The 25,720-nt window shown below is 42.4% G+C and overlaps 1 protein-coding gene and 1 long non-coding RNA gene across 5 annotated transcripts in view; one reads left to right on the top strand and one right to left on the bottom strand.

Moving 5' to 3' along the window:
• NAPEPLD (N-acyl phosphatidylethanolamine phospholipase D) overlaps positions 1 to 20,984 on the bottom strand; it is a 46,971-nt gene extending 25,987 nt beyond the window's left edge. The window contains exon 1 of one of the 4 annotated variants that reach the window (XM_058725327.1): positions 20,612 to 20,984. In XM_058725327.1, coding sequence (XP_058581310.1) covers positions 20,612 to 20,823 — 212 coding nt within the window. In that variant the 5' untranslated portion in view covers positions 20,824 to 20,984. Of the gene's footprint in view, positions 1 to 8,097; positions 8,198 to 20,198; positions 20,567 to 20,611 lie in introns of those variants that run through there. The other 3 variants (XM_058725331.1, XM_058725328.1, XM_058725330.1) reach the window with 3 other exon arrangements.
• Positions 20,985 to 21,403: 419 nt separating this feature from the next.
• Positions 21,404 to 23,682, top strand: LOC131509511 (uncharacterized). The gene is made up of 3 exons (XR_009260546.1): positions 21,404 to 21,964; positions 22,411 to 22,458; positions 23,245 to 23,682. It is a non-coding gene; the product is annotated as an uncharacterized LOC131509511 (long non-coding RNA).
• The last annotated feature ends 2,038 nt before the right edge of the window (positions 23,683 to 25,720 follow it).

A 25,720-nucleotide genomic window follows, 5' to 3' on the forward strand; every position in this document is an offset into this window, starting at 1 on the left:
ATCCTCCCTCTCTCCATCTCTCTCTGCCCCTCCCTCTGCTCACTTGTTCTCTCTGTCAAAGTAAACATAAAAAAAAATTTTTTTTAAAGAATAAGCATTTATTGGGGCACCTGGGTGGCTCAGTCAGTTAAGCTTCCAACTCTTGATTTTGGCTCAGGTTATGATCTCACAGTTCATGAGTTCGAGCCCCATGTTGGGCTCTGCACTAACAGTGTAGAGCCTGTTTGGGATTCCCTCTCCCTCTCCCTCCCTCCCTCCCTCCCTCCCTCTCTGCTCCTCCCCCACTCACACACTCTTTCTCTCAAAATAAATAAATAAACTTAAAAAAAAAAAAAGAATATGCACATATATGCCATGAATTTCATTTCTTTCCTATTCCACTAAACAAACATTTGCTTTCTGTCTAGTTTAAATGCACTGCATACACATAATACACTTCATAACCCCTGAGAAAATAAGCACAACAGAAAGCCAAATATTTTTATGGCCACAATGATGTTTACACAGAAATACCATCCAGGAGAGAAAGGGAAAGAACATAAACACTAGGATGAACACGTATGCTGAACTAAAACTTTTTCCCAAACCATCTACAGTAAAATAGTCTCTGGCCTGGACAATAATGGGTGTTAAGAAAAGAAACTAGGGCTGACAAAAGCTGAAGCACACACGGTTGGTTGCTCAGCCGCCCACTGTCTGCTGCAGAGCCTGACTGCTAGGAGAGCCTAACAAGCTTTAGATCTGGGGTAACCACCCACCTCTCTCTAGTCCTCAATATTCTCGCCTGTAAAATACCTACTTATCTCATGGGGGTTCAAAGGATCAAATGACATAATGTACATAAAGGGACTGCCACCCACCAAATGATAATTCTTTTTTCCCTAATCCTGCTAACTGGCCATATACCTAAATTCCTTAAATTCCATCCGAAAGCAAAAAATCTGGGTGAGTTATCTCAGTTCTTCTCAAAGAAGTGCTCTACCTGGGTCATAATTAAGTTCAGGCCCAGGACTTTACAAAGCACTAGGGCAAATACCGTCCATTTGAACCCCAGTACATTTAACAGACGCAAGCACACCAAGTTGGGAGACTTTTATTTCCCCAACAGAGTAGTATGTCTAAGGGATGGCAGAGCTGACCTGATGCCACCTGCCCTTTGTGATGAAAATCGGCTTGTGAGATATGTGCATATTTATATAAACACATTTACACATATGTGTATATATACATGTACATATAAATACATAAATATTGCTCCCAACTATGTAATAAATTTTTGGCCCAATGTTTTATTTTTAACATTTATTTATTTTTGAAAGACAGCGACAGAGCATGAGTGGGGGAGGGGCAGAGAGAGAGAGGGAGACACAGAATCTGAAGCAGGCTCCAGGCTCTGAGCTGTCAGCACAGAGCCTGACACGGGGCTCAAACTCACGAGCTCAGATCATGACCTGAGCCAAAGTCAGAAGCTTAACTGACTTAGCCACCCAAGTGCCCCATTTTGGCTCATTGTTTTAAACAATTAGAGGATAAGGAGAAAGGAGAAATGAGCCCTCTGACTCAAAAACCACAAAAGCAAAGCCAAAACGGGGTTTTGGGACAACATCCAGCCATCCAATGTGGATGTAAGAAGTAAGGGAGGCTTGTGAGAGCCAACAGTAAAGGTGTGAAGGATGGGATTAGATCTGGGACCTGGCCCCCCGAATAGCCAAAGTAATTTTGAAGAAGAAGACCAAAGCAGGAGGCATCACAATCCCAGACTTTAGCCTCTACTACAAAGCTGTCATCATCAAGACAGCATGGTATTGGCACAAAAACAGACACATAGACCAATGGAATAGAATAGAAACCCCAGAACTAGACCCACAAACGTATGGCCAACTCATCTTTGACAAAGCAGGAAAGAACATCCAATGGAAAAAAGACAGTCTCTTTAACAAATGGTGCTGGGAGAACTGGACAGCAACATGCAGAAGGTTGAAACTAGACCACTTTCTCACACCATTCACAAAAATAAACTCAAAATGGATAAAGGACCTTAATGTGAAACAGGAAACCATCAAAACCCTAGAGGAGAAAGGAAAAGACCTCTCTGACCTCAGCCACAGCAATTTCTTACTTGACACATCCCCAAAGGCAAGGGAAGTAAAAGCAAAAATGAACTACTGGGACCTTATGAAGATAAAAAGCTTCTGCACCGCAAAGGAAACAACAAACAAAACTAAAAGGCAACCAACGGAATGGGAAAAGATATTTGCAAATGACATATCGGACAAAGGGCTAGTATCCAAAATCTATAAAGAGCTCACCAAACTCCACACCTGAAAAACAAATAACCCAGTGAAGAAATGGGCAGAAAACATGAATAGACACTTCTCTAAAGAAGACATCCGGATGGCCAACAGGCACATGAAAAGATGCTCAATGTTACTCCTCATCAGGGAAATACAAATCAAAACCACACTCAGATATCACCTCACGCCAGTCAGAGTGGCTAAAATGAACAAATCAGGAGACTGTAGATGCTGGAGAGGATGTGGAGAAATGGGAACCCTCTTGCACTGTTGGTGGGAATGCAAACTGGTGCAGCCGCTCTGGAAAACAGTGTGGAAGTTCCTCAGAAAATTAAAAATAGACCTACCCTATGACCCAGCAATAGCACTGCTAGGAATTTACCCAAGGGATACAGGAGTACTGATGCATAGGGGCACTTGTACCCCAATGTTTATAGCAGCACTCTCAACAATAGCCAAATTATGGAAAGAGCCTAAATGTCCATCAACTGATGAATGGAGAAAGAAATTGTGGTTTATATACACAATGGAGTACTACGTGGCAATGAGAAAGAATGAAATATGGCCCTTTGTAGCAACGTGGATGGAACTGGAGAGTGTGATGCTAAGTGAAATAAGCCATACAGAGAAAGACAGATACCATATGGTTTCACTCTTATGTGGATCCTGAGAAACTTAACAGAAACGCATGGGGGAGGGGAAGGAAAAAAAAAGAGGTTAGAGTGGAAGCGAGCCAAGGCATAAGAGACTCTTAAAAACTGAGAACAAACTGAGGGTTGATGTGGGGTGGGAGGGAAGGGAGGGTGGGTGATGGGTATTGAGGAGGGCACCTTTTGGGATGAGCGCTGGGTGTTGTATGGAAACCAATTTGACGATAAATTTCATATATTGGGGAAAAAAAAAAAAAAAAAAAAAAGATCTGGGGCCTGGCCTGAGACGTTAAGGAGGTCTGGCTACACTGTAGGCAATGAAGAAAAACTGAAGGAGGGGCGGCGCCTGGGTGGCTCAGTCAGTTAAGCATCTGACTCTTGATTTCGGCTCAGGTCATAATCTCACGATTTGTGGGACTGAGCCCACGTCAGGCTCTGAGCTAACAGTGTGGAGGCTGCTTGGGATTCTCCCTCTCCCCCCCCCACCCCCGCTCTCTCTCTCTACCCTGCTTCCTCTCTCAAAATAAATAAACTAAAATTAAAAAAAAAAAGAAGGAAAAAGAAAATTGAAGGAGCTTAAAAAGGAGATAACCCACAGCAGGATAAAAACAAAAGGCTGTGGCTAAACACTGGAGCCAGGGAGATAAACTTGTGACTAGGAATGGGCAGCCCAGAAAATCCAGTAGTAGCAAAGCACGCTGTTACATGTTTGGCACATTTCATTTAAATTAACGCTCCTGGCAAAATTTCAGGGTAGGTAGGATAATCCCCATTTCTAACTGAAACACCAAGAGGTAGAGAGCAGCCCTCTCAAAAGATGAGAAGGCAGTGGGGCGCCTGGGTGGCGCAGTCGGTTAAGCGTCCGACTTCAGCCAGGTCACGATCTCGCGGTCCGTGAGTTCGAGCCCCGCGTCAGGCTCTGGGCTGATGGCTCGGAGCCTGGAGCCTGTTTCCGATTCTGTGTCTCCCTCTCTCTCTGCCCCTCCCCCGTTCATGCTCTGTCTCTCTCTATCCAAAAATAAATAAAAAACGTTGAAAAAAAAAATTTTTAAAGATGAGAAGGCAGTGACAGTGAGAAGAGAAAGAACTGAATAAATCCAAGAGATAAGAGGATGAATCAGTAAGACCTGAGTCTCTAAATGGTCCCGAACTTCAGACCATTTGTAAGGCAGGGTGGGGGATAGGTTAAAAAAAAAAAAAAAAAAAAGGGGGGGGGGCAGGATCCAGAAACGACAGTACCAATAACTGAGTAAAGGAATTAGGGGAAAGCTAGTGTTTGGAGTACATAAGAGAAGGTGGAATTATGACCCAGTGAGCTTGCAAAAGGGTTTGAGACAACAGGAAAGAATCCAAGCACAAGTACTCACGGACACCAAATGGAAATGATGACCCTGGGACCCAGGTTGCTTTGGGGGTGATAAAAGTGAAGGTAAGAGAACAGAGGTTTTCAGGGACCCAGGAGTAAAATGAAAGTGAAAAATGGGTTCACTGATCTGCTTAAACCTGAACAACAAATTTTCTCAAAGTTGTCTTTTCATGTGTCCCCATTTTCTTTCCTCCCATCCACTCAGGCTCTCACCCCAATCAATTCTGTTAATAGTTTTCTCGCAAAAAGCCATCCTCTCTCAACACGCCCTTCACCCCAACACACACAAAATCCAGTCTTCAGAAATGATATTTTTAAAAGCAAATCTGATAAATAAAACAGAAAAACAGAAGATTGCCTTGGTTCTCAGAATGAGGGCAAAGGTCAGGAAGATGGTCTATGAAGGTGTTTCTAGCCCTGCCCACACTCTCCCCTACTTCAAACACAAGCCTTAATCTTTCTCAAATGCATCATGTTCCTACCTCGGGCCACCTATTGCTATCACAGGGCCTTTGAGCATGATTTTTAAAATATTGAGTACTCAGAGATATATCCCCAGGATTATGTACTACCGTGAAAGTGTTCAAGCAACACAAAATGTTGGTGCTATGTTGTGCCATTTCACACTATGCACTGTGAGTGTGAAACGATAAGAAAAAAACAGGACATGGAAACCTGAACTATCACAATCTGGACTTGTTCACCTGGAGGAAAAGTACTGGCAGTCCATTCAGTGAACATGCAAAGTGACAAGGTCTATCAACAGGTGCTCCAGTGACAAAGTGAGCCTCGGCCAGTGGAGATGTATGGAGCCTGCCTGAGAGCTGGGTCACGTGAGAAGGCTCCTCATCAAATCTGTCTTCTGGTCACTATGTAGTGGACGGTGACAATCTTACAACGGTCATCTCTAAACACCAAAGATAAAATGATGGGAAAACTAGGACTGAAGATGAGCAGGTTCTATGTATGGCCCTGCCAGTCACTAGCCCTCAGCTTTGCAAACTCAGACAAACCCCTTAACATATCCAGACTGGAGTTTCCTTAATTAAACATAGCAAATCTCCTCATTATTTCTGGTTATAGATCTCTCTCCAAATTTAACAATGTAAGTAAAAATTCAGCCTTGATCTCTGGCCAACAGTAAGTGAAAGGAGATGTGTGAACTCATGAGTTCAAAACTGGGTGAAGTTTACACCATCAGCATTATTTACATTATGTTAATTTTCATCCAATTTTAGGCACCATGAATGAATGGTAAGGTACACTGTTATTTTATGTGCCACTAAGAAAGTAACAATATCAATTATAATGTCACACATCATATGATATAACCTGCTATCAGTGGTGTTCAAATGTGCATAAAATGTCTGTCTTGACATTGATGAAATACACCAGTTTTTACATGGAAATATAAATTCTGGAAGAGGAGCAAAACATTAACCTTGGTAATTAAATATAATCAGAACCACAATTAATTTGTGGACCCTCCTTTCCTCTGTGAACAACTAACTTTGTGACCAATAGCTAAATTTGGACTAAAAAGCTAGAATCCAGAAGCAAATTTAAACAAAGCCCTATGACAACTAATATAAAATATAAATGCTCTTCGGGGTGCCTGGGTAGCTCAGTCGGTTGAGCGTCCGACTTCAGCTCAGGTCACGATCTCGCGGTCCGTGAGTTCGAGCTCCGCGTCGGGCCCTGGGCTGATGGCTCAGAGCCTGGAGCCTGTTTCCGATTCTGTGTCTCCCTCTCTCTCTGCCCCTCCCCTGTTCATGCTCTGTCTCTCTCTGTCCCAAAAATAAATAAACGTTAAAAAAAATTTTTTTTAATATAAATGCTCTTCTTTAAAGAACAATTTGTGGGGAGCCTGGGTAGCTAGTCGGTTGAGCATCCGACTTCGGCTCAAGGTCACGATCTTGCGGTGCATGAGTTCAAGCCCCATGTCAGGCTCTGTGTGGACAGCTCGGAGACTGGAGCCTACTTCAGATTCTGGGGTCAACCTCTTTCTGTCCCTGCCCCACTCATACTCTGTTCTTACTCTCTCTCAAAACTAAATATTAAAAAGAGGCCTCCACAGCTTCAGAGTAAAGAATAATGTGTTACAAAAAGGACAACATAAATTCTATCTAGTAATTATCAACTACATTCTCCACATTTCTCTGAAGATTAAGTGCCTACTTAACAGGAGAGGAACTTACCCCAATGTCTCTAACCAAAGAGAGATCTGAACTGTGACATTTGGTGAAGACAAGTGTGCCAAGTACAAATATTTTATTTCAATAACTGCACACATGGGTAAAACGCTTTCAAAAAACAAGAACTCTCTATTTCAAAAGCAAATGTTTTACCCTTTCTTTCTTTGACATTTAAGATTTGCCAGCTGCCTAGAAGTGAATGCATTATCATTTTAAAAACTGAAGAAAAAAATTACATTAGTACAATGTACGTTTGGGATTTCAACATACTCCTAAATCATGACATTGCAAATCATTATTCCTAAAGGTGACATTTAATAAATACTAATTGAGTGACTATCCATTACATACCAACAAAGATGCTGACACTAAATCTGGAAAACATTCAGAACTGTATTTTCAGGTATCTAAAAATAACAGGAAATCCACAATTTTATATCTGTGGTCCTATCTATAGTGAAGAAAAGGGTCCTTTTAGTGCAATGCTAGATAACATAGCTAATGAAACTATTTCAATTCACTGAAATGTCTGTAAAGGGCTTCCATAAATTAAACTGTTTCCATCCTTCACATGCAATACAGGCTTCCCTTGAGACTGGTATTAACCCCCACATGCCTATCGGAGTCTGGTGGGAGGGTAGATATGTCCAAGAGTGAGAAGTACACTGGCTAATGAAAGGGAGAATGTTCTGTGGGAGGTATGTGCACCACATACGTTAACAAAGAAATTACCACATTGTTTGTTTTCTAGGACTTTCTTTTACTCACTTTGTTGACTTAACAACCAGTTTCACTAAAAAGCTAAGAAAGCAAAGCAAATAACTTAATATACAATACCTGGGAGCACACTAAAACAAGTTATGACAACTTTTAATAACAGAATATATATGTGCATACATGTGTCCATTTAGATAGATGTATATATAGGATAAATCTATATACCACACCAAATAATTTACCTTCACACAAGTGAAAAGAACATTAGTTGGGAGTGTAAAAGGACTCCAGTTTTACCACTAACTACAGAGATATTAGCACAGGTAAAGTAACCTAACCTCTCTAAACGTGGGCTTCAGCACCTATTAAAGAGAACTCCTAAATATCCCCTTGAAGGACAGTAATGAGAAGCAATGACGTCATGGAGCAGTATCTCCAACCACTATCCAAATACAAATTGTTACGTTCAGTAGAAAAGTAAATCATGTGATAACCAGAAACTTTTGATCCAATTGAGTTGTTTTTCAAAATGAAAAATAACACTTCAGAATTCTAGATAGATTTAAAAAGAGTCCTAAAATTTTTCTTTCCTTAAAAACTTTATGTTAGGGGCGCCTGGGTGGCGCAGTCAGTTAAGCGTCCGACTTCAGCCAGGTCACGATCTCGCGGTCCGTGAGTTCGAGCCCCGCGTCAGGCTCTGGGCTGATGGCTCGGAGCCTGGAGCCTGTTTCCGATTCTGTGTCTCCCTCTCTCTCTGCCCCTCCCCCGTTCATGCTCTGTCTCTCTCTGTCCCAAAAATAAATAAAAAACGTTGGAAAAACAAAAAAACAAAAAAAAACCACTTTATGTTAAAAAAAAAAAGTATTTGGGGGCACCTGGATGGTTAAGTCAGTTAGGCATCCAACCCTTGATCTCAGCTCAGGTCTTGATCTCAGGGTTGCACATTCAAGCCCCCAGATGCTGGGTGTGGAACCTACTTTAAAAAAAAAAAAAAAGTATTTTTATAAAAAGTCTAAGTTTCCTTACCCTTTATAATAATCAAAGTATTGTGTTTAAAAAAAAAAAAAACTTCAAATCTGTCTTATAAAGTGTTCATCTGATTATAGACAGAAAAGTTACTTCAATACTTCAACAAATGATAAAGTTAATTCACACATCAGGATCCACAGAATGGAGGCTGCCCAGGTGGCCTGGCCCACAAATCTAAACTCAAGTCAGCCTGAACTTAACAGGAAACCCATCAGAGAATCCTAACGCACATCAGCCACAATCCTCCAAATCAGCTTAGCTAGCTTACCTTACCCTAAAAACAGGACCTGCTAGCCTTGTAAGAAAATCCCGACCTCCTTCCCAATCACGCACTGTTTCCACATCACCTCTTCTGTGCCCTATAAAATGGACTATTGCAAAAAATGTCTCAGAAAGAGTGCTCCACGACTCCTGAAGCACTGTACTCCCCAGATCCATGGATTTTTTCTTCCCTTAAAGACATTGAATTTGTTATGAAATTGTGTTATTTTTGTCATTTGACACAAGTAATTCACAAAGAAATTCTACCTTAACAAAAGCACCAAGACTCAGAACAAACAATTTTGAGACGAATGAGTGTGGAACACACCTGACTCTCTGAGTAGAGAACATGTTCTCCCTTCAAAACCAGTCAAGGACAACAAATGTTCTTGATCACAGAACACCAAAGGCTCTGAAAATCTTTGCTATCTGAGACAATTCAAAATACTGAACTAAAAGTCATTTCATAAGCTATTAGAAGATTTTAAGTCACTAAAATATGCACACTATAGGTGCCTCCTCTACAAGACATTTTTTCCAATATGTAAATAAGAAAGCAAAGGGTTTTTTAATGTTTATTTATTTTGAGAGAGAGTGAGGGAGAGAGAGAACCCCAAGTAGGCTCCACGATGTCAGCACAAAGCCCAACGCAGGGCTCAATCCCATGAACTGTGAGATCATGACCTGAGCCAAATAAAGAGTGGGACGTTTAACCAACAGAGGCACCCAGGCACCCCTCTAATAAATAAATATTTTTTAAAAAGATGTTCACTCACATGCTGTCTCTCAAACTTTAAAAAATGTATTAGAAAGCAAAGCTTTGATTAGAATTAGAAACAATAAACAAGATGAGAATTGGAAACAATAAACAAGACAGCTTAAGACCAAAGCCCATTTTATTTTTTTTAATGTTTATTTTTGTGTGAGAGAGAGAGAAAGCAAGAGAGACAGAGTGTGTGTGTGTGTGTGGGGGGGGGGGGGGGGGGGGGGAAGGGGCAGAGATAAAGGGGACAGAGGATCCCAAGCAGGCTCCACGCTGACAGCAGAGAGTCTGATGTGGGGCTCGAGCCATGAGAGCATGACCTGAGCCGAAGTCGGACGCTTAACAGACCGAGCCACCCAGGCACGCCAAGACTATAAGCCCATTTTAAAATACCACCTACAGGGGCACCTGGGTGTCTCAGTCAGTTGGGAGTCTGACTTCGGCTCAGGTCATGATCTCACAGCTGTTGAGTTAGAGCCCCGCGTCGGGCTCTGTGCGGACAGCTCAGAGCCCAGAGCCTGCTTCAGATTCTGTCTTCTCTCCCCGCCCTCCCCTGCTCACACTCTGTCTCTCCAAAAATAAATAAACATTAAAAAAAATTAAAATACCACCTACAGTAATACAACTGGAATCCTTAGGATAATCATACTAAAACGGCATGTTATGGCAAATTGAGAAAGCATGCATAAAGAGGTATGTTTAATGAAACAACACGGTTATCACCTCAATTTCTTAAAAATAACACAAATAAGCGCAGTCATCTGTTATAATCAGTGACACCTGTATGACATAATTACTTAATTGAAAAGGTTGGGGCTGGTGGGGAGGAAAGACTAACTTGATGGTTAAGAAACTAAGAAGTACATCCTAAATCTGTTATATGACCTTAAGTGCTCATTTACTGTTCCTTAAGCCAAGATTTGAACAAAAATATTCTTTCAAATGTGGCTCTCTCTCTCCTGTCTCTCTCTCCATCAATTATGCAAAAAGAAAGCTTTTTGTTTTTTAAAGTATAACCCATAAAGAACAGGAATGGAGAAACTGGTCTTCATAGCTCCTGGATAGAAAGGAAGGGGACTGAGGGGGAAAGCACTCTCTTTTACTTCTGACTTCAGTTCTGGTTCCAGCTTTTACTGTACTGAGCTTTCTTGACTTACAACAGGGTGAACCCCGATAAACCCATCCTGAAGCTGGAACTAACTCAGATCAAAAATGCATCCAACACACCTAACCTACCCAACATCACAGGCCTACCTTGCATGTGCTCAGAACACTTAGTCAGTCTACAGCTGGGCTACATCATGTAACACAAAGCCGGTTTTGGAATAAAGGGCTGAACAGCTCATGTATTTATTGACTACTTAAAGTGAAAACAGAATGGTCGTGTGGGGACAGAATGGCTCTAAGTGTGTCGACTGTCCACCCTTACGATCATAGGCCTGACTGGGGGCCTGGGTACTGCCAGGATCATACCATGAACATTACCTTGGAACAGTTCAAAATTCAAAGTGTGGTTTCTACTGAATATGTATGGCTTTTGCATCATCATGAAGTTGAAAAACCAAAAGTCAAACCATAGTAAGTCGAGACTGCACTGAATTGTGTAACATTTATTTTTTCTTTTTTAAAGTTTATTTATTCTGAGAGAGCAAGTGAGAGAGAGCAGAGAGGAGGAGGAGCAGAGAGAAGGAGAGAGAAAATCCCAAGCAGGCTCCATGACACCAGAGAGGAGCCCCAACTCAGGGCTCGAACTCAGGAACCAGATCATGACCTGAGCCAAGATCAACAGTCAGATGTTTAACTGGCCGAGCCACCAGGCATTCCTGAATTCTTTAACACTTAAAAAGTCACTATCATTGAGATTCACTTTCTCCATCTGTAAAATGAGAGGCCTGGGCCACACCCGTCAGGCCCCTTCCACCTCCCTGATTCTAACAGCCGGTGGCTGCACCAGAGAGCCTGCTCAAAGCCACAAAAGAGCTGTCCCCTCTAGCGTGGCTACTCCCAAGCCACGTGCCCCTCGCAAGTTCTCCTCCCTGCTAGGAGGTTCCCCTCTAAAGTTAGCTCAGATGCAGCCACCTTCCCAGGCTGGGTCAGCAAGGAATAAGCACAGCATTTTTCATCTGAGAACAGCAAGGTTAGCTCCTTGGAGAAAGTGTAGTTTCATGGGTTTATCAAGCAGACCAGGAGATTATTTAGAGCTTAAAATCTTTCAGGAGAGATTTCACAACAAATCTGATAATCAAACAGCCATTAGATTTCCAACATTATAATAAGATTTCAGATATAATTTGTAAGGGCCTGTATACTTAAATCATTCTTAGAGTCATTTACCAAACATGGTGTGAATGTCTACTATGTCTAAATTCTAGCTTTCCAGGTATGGTGGACAATACAAGCCTCTAACCTCCAAGCATTCAGAATCCTTTAGGGGGGAAAAAACATCATAAGCAACCATATAGATTTTGGAGAAACAGGTTTACAGAAGTGTCAGCTATGAATACTGAAAACTGTAGTTTTTAGTATAAGGCATTTCCATAAGAACTGGCCCAAATTCAACTGGTAAGGAATACTTTTCCCTGTATGCCACGTGGTTCACACAGGAAGTTCTGTGACCCCAGGATCAGGGATGCCAAAAACGGAGATAAAAAGGTTAATGACAAAAACCAAACCACTAGTGGGGGTTTTTACAAGGAGGCAAGGCCCAGGGCACTACTGAGGTCAGACCCTGCTCAGCCCATCTCCTGACAGTGTAACATCAGGTTCAAAGTGGCATCATATGACATCCCAGAGAGGTCAACTAACAGAATCAAGTTCAAAGGAACTTTGAAATTCTGTAAGTTCAACCCAGTATATTTTCAGAATACTAGGAAGTAGGTAGCAAATTATAAAAGCACATAAAAAATGGATATAATTAAAATATACTTGGGGTGCCTGGGTGGTTCAGTTGGTTAAGCATCCAGCTTCGGCTGAGTCATGATCTCACAGCTCGTGGGTTCGAGCCCTGCGTCAGGCTCTGTGCTGACAGCTCAGAGCCTGGAACCTGCCTTGGATTCTCTGTCTCCCTCTCTCTCTGCCCTTCTCCGCTCATGCTCTGTCTCTCTCTCAAAAATAAATAAACATTAAAAAAAAATGTTTTAAATTAAATATACATGCATCAGTTACCAGGAAAAACCACATTACTAGGAAAAGGAACATAAAAAATTTAAAACATTTTAAAATAAATACTTCCTAGTTTGTCATCTCTGACTCTTACAGTTTCCTTGTCTGGTGCCCATTCACTGTGATACTGGACAAAATGTACATAAACCATAGCCTAGTGTCTGGCACACAATAAGCCCTCAATAACGGTAAGCCACTATCTTATATTCTAAGCACTTTAGTGGAATACATATTCGATTTTTAAATTTCTGCACTTATAAGATATGAGAGCAGAGAGTAATGGCATGAATAAACTGAAATGAAACTCTGGAACGTGTTTTTGTTCTTATATTTGAGTAAAAATAAGTCCCGGTCTTCCTGGAATTCATACAACTCAGAACAAAAATGAAACCACAGTTCTCCAAAGGATTCCTATGCAATCCCATAGCCCCTTATGGCCTCAGCAACTCTCTGGATTTACCAGAAGACTTTTCATAAACCTTGAATAGTGTCCTAGCTCTGAAAATAATAATCCTCTCCACCTCACCCTCCTTATCTCTCTTTCCTGCCCCCAGGGAGAAAAATGTGCAAACTCATAATACTAACAGTGGCCACATCTACAATCAGCACCTTCCCCAGAGCTTGAGCCCCATTTACGAGAATTCTTTGGCTCAAAGGACTTCCCACCATAGGAGCCCGTAAAATAAGCAAGCATGGCCAACTTTGGCTAAATGTCCCCCAAAGCAATTCAGCGTCTTGTATCTCTTACCCAAGTGATGACTAATCTCAGTGCTCTGCCACGTCCCCTTCTGGTGGTCAAAACAGGTTATTAAGAAAGGATGTGATCTCCAGTATAACTGATAGAGAGGAGTCCCACGTTGTTACCTAAGTATTTCCAAGCCACCTGAGTACAAAGCCTTCACCCTGGGATTCTCAAGGCTGGCTACACATCAGAATTACCTATGAAGGCTGTTAAACTATACCTGAGTTGGGGCACCCAGGTGGCTCAGTCAGCTGGGCATCCAACTTTGGCTCTGGTCATGATCTCACAGCTCATGAATTTGAGCCCCACGTTGGGCTCTGTGCTGACAGCTTGGAGCCTGGAGCCTGCTTCGGATTCTGTCTCCCTCTCTCTCTTAAATATAAATAAACATTTAAAAAAAATTTAAACAGGGGCGCCTGGGTGGCGCAGTCGGTTAAGCGTCCGACTTCAGCCAGGTCACGATCTCGTGGTCCGTGAGTTCGAGCCCCGCGTCAGGCTCTGGGCTGATGGCTCGGAGCCTGGAGCCTGTTTCCGATTCTGTGTCTCCCTCTCTCTCTGCCCCTCCCCCGTTCATGCTCTGTCTCTCTCTGTCCCAAAAATAAAAAATTAAAAACGTTGAAAAAAAAAAATAAATAAAAAAAATAAATAAATAAAAAAAATTTAAACTATACTTGAAGCTACTGAATTAAAATGTCAGGTGGGAGTTCCCCAGATAGTTTTTAAAAACTCTGTGGGTGATTCCAATATAGGCAGGGTTAAGAACTGCTGCTTTGAATTAGTCATTGGCATAGAGGTAGGACAGGCATCTAAGAAGGACCAAAGGGACTTTCTGACACCCCTGAATTTATGCTAGCCTAGCAACTGCCAACAATAAAGCCTACTCTTCCTCCCTGTCCCACACTACAAGTTGGGGGGGGGGGGGGCGCATAATCCCCAAGATGACCACACAGCACAAGGACAGGGAAGACCACAATGCTAAGGACAAAGGTTGATAGGTCACAGACTTGTATTCAGTCCAGCTGGGTCACAAATTTGACTCTGTGCTCCCAGGAAGCCAAACCAAAAGAAAAGGAAACACAGTCAGTGGTGATTCACATTGCCTATTGTAACCCAAAGTAGCCTACACATAAGGAGTGCCCAATAATATTTATTGAATGAATAAATGAAGAACCGGAGTTTAATTGCCTAATTACTCTTCACTAGGACAGAGTTAATTGTTTTTGAAAACAAAATTATAAAATCAAAATTATAGGAGAAGCAAAAGTAACCAAAGGACAGTGAGACAAAAAGCCAACAGAGGGCATTCCCACTACTAATTAGAGAAAGAAAAACTGAAAAATCCCAGGAAATTCCTGAGGTCTTGAGTTCTATGCTGGTAAAGTTGTGACCCAGTGGTAAAGACTAGAAGATGCCTACCATAAAATCTAGTCCCCTTCCCCCCTTTCTCTTCAGTAACGGAGCCTCGGTTTCACTTATGGTTACTAGCTCTGCGCCACCTAAATGACTACCTTTCCCACCTTTCCAACTAGGGATCAGCCATATTGACATTTTGTGATTCAAGCAAAAAGAAGTCTCACGTGATGCTCTGGGAGTCTCCTTAAGGGAAAGGGAGACATTCTTTTTGATTCTTCCTGCATCTTGCTGGCTGGAGCCTCTGTGAGCCATGAATATGAGGGCGATTCCTGGAAATGGCACAGAGGTCTAAAACGACTTTGGGGGCCCCCCATAACAAGTCTGGACTTTCCAACTCTAGGCCTCCCCAAACGAATCCCAACTGAGACAATAACCATAGCTGCAAAGTTCAGGGAAGCTATGAAAACACAATCCTTCATAATACAGCCTTCCTAATCCAAATGTGGATACCCCGAGCAGCAGACATGACTGCTACTGTTTGTCGCCGTACTTACTATGTGCACTTATTATGTGCCACTTTAAATGTATTCGTTATCGTGTTCGATCCTCACAACATTCCCAGGAGGCAGATACTATCCTTATGTTAAAGGTGATGTCACAAAAGGTTTGCAGAGTTTAACAGTTTGCATAAAGTGAAAAAGCTGGTTAACAGCTAGACCTGGAGATCCAACCCAAGTTGAATCAGATTCCAAAGTCCATGCTCTTTCCACTCACCATGCTGGATCTGCAAGGAAAATCCAATAAATTTATCTAGAACAGATACCAGTTTCAAAGTTAGCAACCTATAGCTAACAGTTAAAGGCTCACAGACAGTCTAGCCTTTTTTTGCTTTCAACATTGTCCTTTTTTGTCCCTTTCAAAGTCAAAAGCACTTAGTAGTTCCCTGATAAGTTCCCTTATAAATATTAACTGCCCTTTTAATTTTACAGGGAGAGGATTTCAAATGATGTGACCCATTTAATTACTGAACTGTTCTCATTTAAAGTTACACTGTGTGGGCGCCTGGGTGTCTCAGTCAGTTAACTGTCTGACTTCAGCTCAGGTCATGATCTCACAGCTTTTGGGTTAGAGCCCCACATCGGGCTCTGTGCTGACAGCTCAGAGCCTGGAGCCTGCTTGGGATTCTGTGTCTCCCTCTCTCTCTGCCCCTCCCCCCCCCAAAAAGGAACAAACATTAAAAAATATTTTTTAAATATATAAAGTTACACTGTGAAGAACAAATAATGAAGTGTTTTTATATAGTTCTATACTTCAGCCATATAAACAGAAACTACACATGAGGCCTTGAAGAGCTTTTCCTTGCCTTGAAAAGATGTCTTTGAGTCCATCCAGCATATAACCACCTAGCATCTTACCCTTCCAACCAAGAAGAATTGTTAATCAAGTTCCATGAAGACAACTTCAGGCATGGGGATCAATGTATCTAGCGTGCCCAGGGCTTTCCCAGTTTCAGCACGGAGAGTCCTACATCCTGAACTTCCTCAGTCTCAGGAAAACCTGGAGGAATGGTCACTCTACAGCCTCGGGGTACCATATAAATGCATAGTTAGGTCTTCAATAAGACTTGCTAAAATGTGAGCAGTTGGGGCGCCTGGGTGGCTCAGTCGGTTAAGCGTCCAACTTCAGCTCAGGTCATGATCTTGCGGTTTGTGAGTTCGAGCCTGGCGTCGGGCTCTGTGCTGACAGCTCGGAGCCTGGAGCCTGCTTCGGATTCTGTGTCTCCTTCTCTCTCTGCCCCTCCCCACTTGTGCTCTGTCTCTATCAAAAATAAATAAAACTAAAATGTGAGCAGTTCATAGTAAATTGGAGATAACCATTATTATAAAATATGATTTTAAGATATTTAGGCAGCTAAGCAAAAAGGAATTACAAAGGTCTACATATTCATGCTTAACCAAGAGAATATTGCTGACAACATCAAAAGGTTGTCAAACTCTTCATTGCGATTTATTCAAACGTGTCTACCAGCATTCATATTTGCCAGTTAAAAAACAAGCTGAGAACAGCACATAGACAACATGTGTATACAACGAACAGTTCATCTACACATAAAACTGAGACACCATGGGGCGCCTGGGTGGCTCAGTCGGTTGAGCGGCCGACTTCGGCTCAGGTCACAATCTCACGGTCCGTGAGTTCGAGCCCCGCATCGGGCTCTGGGCTGATGGCTCAGAGCCTGGAGCCTGCTTCCGATTCTGTGTCTCCCTCTCTCTCTGACCCTCCCCCGTTCATGCTCTGTCTCTCTCGGTCTCAAAAATAAATAAATGTTAAAAAAAATAAAAATTAAAAAAAAAAAATTAAAAAAATTAAAAAAAACCTGAGACACCATATGGGCAAAGAATGACAGAGGAATCAACTTCCATCCAAGAATGTTAAAGTACATCTCTGTGAAATGGTGAGGCCTAATTTTGAAGTTTTGGTTTTGTGGTTATCATGATTGGCTAAAAACTCTTGCAAGAGTAGAAACAGGAAATCTGTAAATTAAACACGAGGTACACACTTCAGTCCTTTCTAACTTGAACATCCCATGACTCAAGTTCATCACTGTGTGAACCCCTTTACTTCACAGGTGAAGCGAGTCAGGCTGGAGAGTGACATGACATTCAGAGGCTCCAGCTCTGCCTGGTGATAGAACCTGGACTACTTATGAGCCATGCTCTCATCGTAATTATATTTAACAACACTTGGATCAGAAGAGCAATGATCAGAATAAGAAGATAAAGGACACATTTCACCTCATGCAGGATATTTTACTTAGTTTAGCTCATAAACAGATAAACGGGCCTTAAGTTTTTTAAAAAGGGAGTCTAGAAACTTTTTAACTGTCCTTAGTTACTTCAACCATATAATAGCACCATATTCTGAATAAACGCACAGTACTTCTTTTCACAAACTCTCCAAACAAGCCAAAGGAATGAACACAGTAACTTAAAAAGAGAACAAACATCTTTGTAGTTTGAAGAACTACAGAAAACTTTCCAAACCAATTACTGCGTGTTGTCCAGATGTCCTAGCATCAGAGTCTTGTAAGCAAAGCAAACAAGCATCTGACCAGGGTAAGGAGTGCCAGGAACAATCAGGAAGCTTGGTGTTTCTTTATTCTGACAACTTTACTTTCAGAAATAAGAGAGATTTCAGAAGAGCATAGAGGCGTACGGGCACTTCCTTTCGGTCAACGTGTTACTACTCCTTAATCTGGGAAGACCCCCAAATAAGATAAACATGAAAATCTGCTGCCTTCAAGGGAAAAAATGAATTGTTTTAGCTAACAGGTACATACTGAGTTATTTCTCAAACACACTTGTGAATTTATGCTGATCCATCTATAAGCCAGTCCTGGGCCTCTTTAACCAGTGATACTGACCATTCACAAACAATAGGTTTAGGGGTAACAATCTGTGGCTGTGACGCTGACCAGAGCTTGCTGAGCAACACCACTCTACTTTGGCTTCATTAGCACACCTTTCTAACAAGAGGCAGCAGTGGATACTACTACAGAAGGCCAGAGCTGCTGTGCTAAGGGACCTTGGGAAACTACTAAAACTTCCCAGCTCTCAGTTTCCTGTTTGCATCATCTGTAGAACAACGTTAATAATTTCACACACTGTAGGTCTATTAAATTAAACTAAAAATACATAAATACGTGAAAGGGCTTTGTAAGTCATAGTTATAATACTTATAATACATTATTTAACCACCTGAGTTGGCAAAAGACTATTTCTGACATAACCAAACCGACCCTGGGGTCATAGGAGTTCATACATAATCTATCACAAAAGTCTATTAATAAGATATTTAAATACACAATAAATAGTTGTAAATTCAAAAGACAAGTCCCGCAAAGCACTAACTATAAAGAGATAGGCAAGCAGAGATAGGTAGAATTCTTCAGTATTATAGCAGTTAGAATGGTTTATTACTTGGGCCTTATGCTAGAATTAACGAGGGATTTTTCTTTAATGCCACTTTTATACATGCTCTCACAGGCCTTCAGCATAAAGATGCTCGCTCATTAACCATTACTTAAGTGCGAATATGGCTCCCAAATACTTCTTCAGTGCTAACACTTTTTACTTGTGTGCTTTTCAATCTAAAATGCCAGATCAACACAGCCTCCCAGCTATAGCCATATCTTATTTACATAAAGAGTAGAATGGCATGGAAAAACCCACCACATCCACAGCCATCTACCACTACAAAGAAAAAGCAGAATGAAACACCAAAATCAAAGGCAAATAGTATCTTTCCCAACAGAGACAAAATGTCCCCCCTCAGTTTCCCAAACTCACAAACACCAAAGGAACATAAATAATACCGTTTTCAAACATGAGGATGACTCTATCAACTAAAACATAACCAAAACCCTACAATGGAATGCTTACATTAAAAGGTCCTTCATACAATTATCCTTGGACTACTTTAAAAATTAAGTTTTGTGGGGCGCCTGGGTGGCGCAGTCGGTTAAGCGTCCGACTTCAGCCAGGTCACGATCTCGCGGTCCGTGAGTTCGAGCCCCGCGTCAGGCTCTGGGCTGATGGCTCGGAGCCTGGAGCCTGTTTCTGATTCTGTGTCTCCCTCTCTCTCTGCCCCTCCCCCGTTCATGCTCTGTCTCTCTCTGTCCCAAAAATAAATAAAAAACGTTGAAAAAAAAAAAAATTTAAAAATTAAGTTTTGCAATACGAAATCGGTACAACTTAACTTGGAATTGTGAGTGAAAACAAGCTATGAGAAATACATTAAGTATTTTTCCTCTTTTGGAGACTTACCGAAATTCTTGCAGCAGGAAAGCCTGCAGAATCTAACAAAAAATTTCTGAAAATTGGGAGTATATTTTTAGTTAACCCAAAACAGTCTTAAGTGAAGTCAATCTCTCTTAAATACACTGGCCCTAATTTCTCTCACAGACCTGATGTTTTCTTGGAACAACATCAAACTATTGTGGGATATGGGTAATCTTTTCCTTTTAAAGATTACATCATTTCTTCCTAAATGGTATTGATGTCCGAGGCTAAATCAAAAACACTAAAATATAAATAGAAATGCTAGATATCCACTTTTAAAGAGATTGAAACTATTTAATTTTCCGAGAGCTGTATCTCAGGAGTGTCTCTCAATAAATTACTCAGAATTATCAAATAGCAAACACTTCATGCTCAGCCCAAGTAAAGGAGGTGACTCATATTATAACAGTAAAGGCAAGGACAAGAACTAAATGACTTTTTAAAGGTTAACTTTTCTCATTCTCTTAATATTCTCCAGGTTCGGTTGCCGTGTTGATATCAGATCGTAGCCCGAGGAAGCATATTTATCTCAACTATCAGCGCCCCAGCGAGTTCTATACCGGGGGCGGGGACCGCCCGCAATAATACCCAACTTAAGAAACAACCACAAAACAGAAAACTCAGAAAGCACCAGCTTCCACCACCCCACCCCACCTTGCTCCTTTCTTCTGCTATTCCATTCGTGGTTCATTTTCAAGACAAAAGCAAAGAAACCTGATGGAATGAAGTTTTAAAAGATAAACACCCTATATGAGGCAGAAATAAGTTGCTCTAAGAATGCTGTCGACCCATTCATTTACATACAGCCACAGAAAATACACCCACATGTATTTCGATCAGCGAAGATGTGACCTGGTGATTTGAAGAGAAGATGGGATCTAAAACAAGTCCCAGAGACGGCTACTTTCCCAAGAGAAAAAAAAATAATGTGGCTCTTCACCCAGGCAGCTTCAGAGACGCGGGCTCCGCAACTCTAGAGGTGCAGAAATTCAAACGAACGCCTGCCGCTCACAAGTACAGCATCTCCAGGACGAGGCAGGGCTCGGCCCCGGTAATCCCACCCACTGCGCGCTCCACCTCGCCGAGCAGTCCAAACGGCCCCAGGCCGGGGTGTGCTGGCTGCCCCACCCAGAGGCCGAGGGGAAAGCGAGCCGCGAAAAAGATACGCGGGCGGGAGAGCGAGCGGGAGCGCGGAGCTCGGGGAGCTACAGCTCGAGGCGGCAGTGGGGCGGGCTCACCTGGCGCGGGGGGCGGCTGGGCGCGCGCGCCGCCGCCGCTGCCGCTGTTCCAGGGCTGCGGGCCACAGCGCCCCCGGGAACAGCACCCCCGCGCAGAGGGAGGGGCCGCGGCGGCCGGCGCCTGGGTTCCGCCGCCCCCGGCCCCGGCGCGCCGGCTCCTCCGAGGGCGCCAACAGCTGCAAGCAGCGCCTCAGCGCTCGTCGCCTCGCCATCCCGGGGGCGAGCTGTACCCACAGGCCGAGGCGAAGTTCGCTCCACGTGGGCTGCTCACTCACTCGTTGTGACCTTCGAATCTGGCAGCTCTGCCAGAGGTAGCCCCCTACGGGCCGCCGCTCTGGCCTTTACAAGATGGCCGCGCCCGTGGACCCCAGTGCCGAGGCCATCTTGGTAAAGGAGGCGCCGCGGGGCCAGCGCTTAGCGCCCCCTCGGCCGGCCCGCAGCTCTCCAACACTCTACAGAAGCCTTTTTTTATACAGGATTGGTTACCCTGACCTAAATCAATAGCTAACTTTCAGATGCATGAACACGTTCCTAGACACCGGCCCTAATTGCTGAGACTAAATGGGATTTAGGTGGCATCTCACAGCCGTTGCGATTGTAGTAGACAAGCACTTGGTAGCAGCATACTTACAACCGATGGTGCCATGAGCTTGGAAGCGAAGAAACTAATTTGAAGTGTGTACAAGAGGTGTTGAATATTAATGGCAGTACTGCCTGGTCACGGTGTGCTCATTACTTTTTAAAGCGATGTCACAGCCTACTGGTACACACAGTTCTTGTCTTTTTTTTTTTTTTTTTTTTTTTTTTTTTTTTTTTTTTTTTTTTTTACACTCTCAAGATGATGACTAAAGAGCATGAAACTGTGATTCTGAGTTTCTCCCAGGATTTTCTATTTAAACTGCAGGATGATATTAGCTGTTTCAAGAAGTAATTTATAAACAGGTTGAAATCAGGTTGAAACAATTCAACAGCAGGTGGTTGGGCAAAAAGATTGCTTCATTCAGAGTCTTCTGTTTGTGTCCATGGTCCTCCAGGACTTGAGGGGCGGGGTGGGGTGGCATGGCATGCTGGGGAAGAAACACCACACAGAGCCCAAATGCAGATAGGACTGCTGGAAAATGCAAACCAAATTACTTTACTATTTGCAAGTGAAAGTGCACCTGTAATGCTGTAGGAATACACGGATAATGTCAGGTGTGGACTTTTATTCCCTCAACCGAGCTTGCACAGTTCCCAAATGTTACTGCCTGAAGTGTGATTTAGAGCTGGTTGTGCCTGGGTGGAGCTCAGACTGCACTCAGAAGCTGGTACCTGAGGTGCGAAAGGAAAGGAACAGAGCTACAAACCAAAATTGTGAGTTAAAGTTATGCTCCGAGGTTCTTCACAGTGCTTCTGGCTAAGGAACGTAAAAAGAAGCTCGTTGTTCCCCTCACATTTTGTTATGAAGTTGTCCAAATATACAGAAAATAGATAGGCCTTTTTGTTATACCCATTTGAATAAGTTGCAGACATGAAAACTTGTCACCCCTAAATACTTCAGCCTGCCTCTGCTAAGAATAAGGACATTTGCTCCAGAATTAGAATACCATTAGCACACCTGAGAAAACAATTCCTTGATGCCATTCAATATTCAGTCCATATTCAAGTTTCTAGGATTGTCCCAAGAATGTCTTTATAAACCCCCTTTCACCCCCTCTGAACTAGGATACTGTCTAGGCTCATGTGCTGCATTTGCTTACTATGCTTAAGAAGCAATTGGAAACGTTCACTTGCTAACTCTTCTCTACATATACTTACAGATACTATGAAGAGACAAATGTTCACAAGGTGTTTTCCCTTGAGGACAGGTAAGCACCTCTCTGTATATCAGTGGAATCTAAGAGGAACGAACAGTCTTTTACCACAACATTGAAATGGTAATTGAAGCTGTATTAATTAAGGAGTAGTGTTAATGCTTGCTTAACTCCTGGAATACTACATAAACTTTATGGATTGTGTTGCAGTCTCTGTCAGCTCAACTTCTAAAGCTTAATGGTTGGATTTTTTTCTAGACCATGAAAAGAAGCTGATTAGTGTAACAATTTATATTACTCCAGGCAAAATTTCTCGTTAGCCCTGCTTCCCACTGCACCCTCTGCATTTTAACTCATGGCTTAATTTTAGATCTTGACTTGCTGAACGAGTTTTATTTGTCCTTCCCTCTTTTGCCGCCCCTAGGAAGTCAGGCACTTTGCACATAATGATAACTATTTGTCTTCTAAATTGTTACTGTTAACAACAAGACATCAGGCCCCAGATGGAGTCACTCATGCTAAGCTTCACATAGCCAAACTGAGAATTCGTTTTTTTGCCTCTCAGAAATGGGATCTTAAACCAACCAGGAATCTCCTGGTCAGCACTATTAAGATCACCCACCTTAATAGAACCTGCCATCACCTAAAGGAAAGGGACCTTGACACAACGATCCACTTTTTCCTTGTGTAACTTCTTTGAAACCCCTATAGACACATAAAGACGAATGGAAATTAAGACGGTCACACTAATGCTTCAGCAAGGCTTGACTTTAAACTGTACGTGTTTTTCTCTTCCTTATTCTTGAACCCTCTCCCTCCCCTTCACTTGTTTTTCTGTAGAATCCTTTGTTCTGGGAACTCAGTAAAGGTGTTGACATCTTGCTAACCTCGAGGTACACTTAGTAAGGAGTGGCTCTGGTGGCCAGTGCTGGTTTGATGCTAGCTAGAATACAATGAGCATGGCTGGAGGCTCATACCAGATACCTATGGAAACCATTTAGATGCTATATTTCACTTTGAAACCCCTCAGTCTTTTACCCCAGGCGGGTCTGCAGTGTTGAAGGCATTAGCCTACAGCAGCCTCCTTTGCCTGGCAAAGTAATAAAACCATTGGTGCTCTTATCCCCAAACTCTGTCTTCAAGTTATATTTCAGCTCCAGAGCACAGAAGTCGGATTTTAACAACACCTCCTGCCCATAAAAGTCTTTCATTTTGTACAGCCCCTTAGAAGTCCTTTCTATCTGCTAGATGTGATGCTGCCCAATTCATGATTCATTCACTGAATAAAGCCAATAATATCTTTAAAATCTACTCAGTTGAATTTTGATTTTTAACATTACTTAATTTTTAGAGGCACCTGGCTGGCTCAGCCAGTAGAGCATGCGACTCTTGATTTCTGTGTTGTAGTTTCTAGCCCTTCATTGGTTGTAGAGATTACTTGAAAATAAAGTCTTTAAAAAAATTACTTAATTTTTAAATGTTAATTAAAGCTGTAAAAAAAGAAAATTAGGAAACGGTTCTCTATGCATGGCTAATGGCCAATATAACTTTTCTGGAGACTGCTACTAATTATTTTAATACTTCACAAAACGTTAGGTGCTACTTACTTTGAAAAAGTCACATATAAAACAATTTCAGCATAATAGCTCTTTCATCTTTAAAGTAAGGCCTCCTTCCGGCTCCTGGGTGGCTCAGTTGGTTGAGCGTGACTTCAGCTCAGGTCATATCTTGGTTTGTGAGTTTGACCTCAATGTCAGGCTCTGTGCTGACAGCTCAGAGCCTGGAGCCTGCTTCGGATTCTGTGTCTCCTTCTCTCTCTGCCCTTCCCCTGCTTACACTTTGTCTTTCTCGCTCTCAAAAATAAACATTAAAAAAAAAATTTTTTTTTAAGTGGGGCCTCCTTGCTCCAGGCCTAAATACTCAGAGCACTAAAGAACTAGTTACTAGAAGACTTTAATTCAGTACATATTTATAGCAGCACCTGTGGAATCCAGTTAACACCTGCTTTCACCTCCAGTCAAACTAAAGACTGTTTTCATGATCATTAGGAACCTATAGATACTCAGGGCACCTGGGGGCTCAATTGGTTGATCCACTGACTTTGGCTCAGGCCGTGATCTCACAGTTCGTGAGTTCAAGCTCCACATCAGGCTGTCAACGCAGAGCCTGCTATGGGTCCTCTGTCCCCCTCCCTCTGCCGCACCCCTGCTTGCACTCTCTCTCAAAACATTAAAAGAAAAAAAAAATCCATAGATAACTCCAAATAGCAAGAAAGACGTTGGGTAACTAAATTCTAATGGACACTCTGCCATGAACTCTTTGTTCTTGGAAACTACCCATCTTACCTCCCCAGACTCCCTACTCTGAGGCTGTACGGCCACTTGCATTATAATATTTGAAGATTTTATTTAAAAAAGCTTTGAGGGGCACCTGGGTGGCTCAGTCACTTAAGCGTCCTACTTGAGCTCAGGTCGTGATCTCACGGTTCGTGGGTTGAGCCCTGCCTCGAGCTCTGTGCTGACAGCTCAGACCTGGAGCCTGCTTTGGATTCTGTGTCTCCCTCTGTCTCTGTCCCTTCCCTGCTCGCACTCTCTTTCTCTCTCTCAAAAATAAACATATATACATACGTACATACATAGCTTCAAGGAAAAATGCATGAAGACAGGACAGGGTGCCTATAAGGGGAGTTGAAATGCGTTTAGGCCAAGGGTCAGCAAAATTTGGCCTGAAGGCCAGATGTTTTATTTTCGATTCAAACTATTTTTCAGAAAGCAAAATTCTCAACATTCATTATATTATAGCATTAGGTTTTCTCTTGCTTTTTTTTTTAATGAAGAAGGAATCACAGTATCAAGATTAAAAAAAAAAAAAAACATTTGGCGGGGGGGGGGGGGGGGGGGGCGGGACAGAAGATCTGAAATGGCCTCTGCACTGACAGCAGCGAGCTGGGTGTGGGGCTGGAACTCATGAGATCATGACCTGAGCTGAAGTTGGACGCCCAACCAACTGAGCCACCCAGACGCCCTTGGTTTTCTCTTTTTCTATTGCAGTAAAAAATACCCTTAACATTTAGTATCTTAACCATTTTTATGTTAAGGGCATAGTTCAGTAGTGTTAAGTGTATTCACATTATTGGGAAAACAGATCTTCAGAACTTTTTCATCTTGCATATCTGAAACTCTGTAAACCCATTAAACTCTGAAACTCTGAAACCCATTAAACAATGCTCCCCTTTCCCCCTATCCCTAGGCTCTGAAAACCAGTATTCTCCTTTCTGTTTATGTGTATTTGACTATTTAAATAACTCACATAAGTG

This window comes from Neofelis nebulosa, chromosome 4 (genome assembly GCF_028018385.1).
Source record: "Neofelis nebulosa isolate mNeoNeb1 chromosome 4, mNeoNeb1.pri, whole genome shotgun sequence".
In the NCBI taxonomy this organism is placed as follows: domain Eukaryota; kingdom Metazoa; phylum Chordata; class Mammalia; order Carnivora; family Felidae; genus Neofelis; species Neofelis nebulosa.